The 2,239-nt window shown below is 35.1% G+C and overlaps 1 protein-coding gene across 1 annotated transcript in view; it reads right to left on the bottom strand.

The window, feature by feature from the left end:
• MME (membrane metalloendopeptidase) overlaps positions 1-1,969 on the bottom strand; it is a 137,345-nt gene extending 135,376 nt beyond the window's left edge. Inside the window, exons 1-2 of the mRNA XM_007943564.2 lie at positions 1,810-1,969; positions 1,064-1,099 (exon numbers count right to left, since the gene is read on the bottom strand). Of these exons, the coding sequence (XP_007941755.1) occupies positions 1,064-1,099; positions 1,810-1,969 (196 nt within the window). The remainder of the gene's footprint in view (positions 1-1,063; positions 1,100-1,809) is intronic.
• Positions 1,970-2,239: the final 270 nt, after the last annotated feature.

The following is a 2,239-nucleotide window of genomic DNA, read 5'->3' on the forward strand; positions in this document are numbered from 1 at the left end:
TTCTTGGAGGGATGGACACTGGGAAGAAATAACTATGGGGAGGAAGTGGGAGGGGAGCTGTTGCATTGTGGTAAACTGTGGTCAATGTTATGAGACATAGTGTATGTGAACCGCTGTATGGAAAGTGAATTTGCTCTGTAAACCTTCACCCAAATCACAATAAAAAACAACAACAACAACAACAACAAAAATTAGTGTCATTTTTAACTCATTCAGTCTTCATTTCATTTAGCCAGGCAGCTCTGATGAATCATTCCATTCTCCCTCCACATTGTCTCATAGCTTTCATCCCACCACAGGCCAACCTCTTACATGACACCTGATTTCAGCAACAGCCCCTACCAGCCTGCTCTACTTGGCTCATCTCTTCTCATTCAATCCACCCAGCCTAATATTTCTAGAGTCATCTTTCAATCCTTGCCTTATCACTCTTCTGCTCAAGAAAATAGCCATGGCTTCTTTATTACAATATCAAGCCTAGACATTGCTTTTTGAGGTTGTCCATGACAGGCCCCTGTCCATCAAACCTACATTTTCACTGCCTCCCAACAACAACATGACTCTACTTATTCCTATTGCTCTACTTATTCGGAATTCTCTCTTTTGTTGCTTCCATTTCTAGGTCCTGCTACTTATTTAAGGCCCCCTCAAATCTCCAGTTCTCCACAAAGCCTTGCACAACTGCATGCGATTCCCTTCTCAGTTTCTACCCCTGTAATTATTTGCACCAAGAAATTTAGCACTAGTGGTGACAGGATGTTCACTATTCCAAATGTGTTAATTATTTCCCCCCCCCCAAACTAGATGTCAAGCTCTACAAAGCTAGAAATACAGTTCTCTATACCCCAGGGCTAAAAACAATAAACAATTTTTTTTTTTGAATAAGCATGTTAATTAACCTGACTACTTACATACATTTTGATTTTCCTTGAATATAGAGGCAAACACATAAATAAGTCATCCGGAATGAAAAAGAGTATAAATAAAGCAAATCTAGATACAGATCTATTAGTATTTGAATGTTAAATGTCACAGGCTATTAATTTTAAAATAATCTTCTTACCTGATTTTATGCATCCTGATGACTTGCAAATGCCATCTAGAAAAAAGAGGGCACATGCATAAATATTTGCAATATACACTTTCTGACTCCTCTCTTTGTTGTTTTAAGCTGCCAGTTAAACTGTTCTTTAAAACAAGAGTTAAAACCTTACTATGATGTCACTGTCAGTGATTAGGAAAAAAAAGAAAGAACAATATAAATAGGAAAATCCTACATTTACAACTGATAATAAAGAAAAATGTGTTTATTATATCATTTCTACCCACCAGGCCGTATGCCTGCTAATTGAAATAATCAGTTGTTTTAGTCTGGTAATCTTTTTTTTTTTTTTTCCCCATTAAAGAACTGATCTTTTCTCCTCTACTGGGAGAAACTTCTAAGACTCAAATTAGACTTTTTAAATTCCTGTGGAGTCCTTCAGAATTTCAATGACACAACAAAAGTTGACTAATGACTATTGCTGGACTTAGCCATAAAATTGTGCATACTTTAATCAGATAAAATTACACATTAGAATCTTCATAAAATAAACATGAGTGCACTAAATATATTTGGTAATTAATAACTCAGCACAAACATAAAGACATGGTACTTTAGCTAAAGTTAACTGTTTTGACATATTCATGTTACACTTCATAAATAAATTTTTAGCTCATCCTTAAGTATTTCTCCCCTTAACAAATTTGTTAGACAGCAAAAGCATAAAATGAAGACATCACTCTATTACATCTGTTGGAGCAGCTCACCATCATAGGTTGCATACAGTGCTATCATTGTCACAGCTATAATAGTGAGGAGCAGGACAAGGACTGAGAGACTGATCTCAAGTGAGGTCCATCGCTGTTTCTTTTTTGGCTTTGGAGTGTTGATATCAGTTATATCCATCTGACTTTCTGATCTGCCCATCACCTAAAATCTGCAAAGAAAATAAAATTACTACTAAGAACAAATAAATACAAAAAAGAAAAAAATATATTTATCAGATACTTGACATGGCTGAATAAAGGTAAAAAGTTAGTTTATTTTAAACTAGGAAGAAATAAAAGCTTTAGTTGAAAAATCAAAACCATTGATTTTGAAAGAAAAGAGCAAAGAGCTACATGCATTTGATAAGTCCCAGTCACAGGCTTTTTTTTCTTCTTCTTCTTCTTTTTTGATATGCCACTGAAGACTGAA

This window comes from Orycteropus afer, unplaced genomic scaffold, assembly GCF_000298275.1.
Source record: "Orycteropus afer afer isolate SDZICR_OR568_19922 unplaced genomic scaffold, OryAfe1.0 scaffold00109, whole genome shotgun sequence".
NCBI lineage: Eukaryota > Metazoa > Chordata > Mammalia > Tubulidentata > Orycteropodidae > Orycteropus > Orycteropus afer.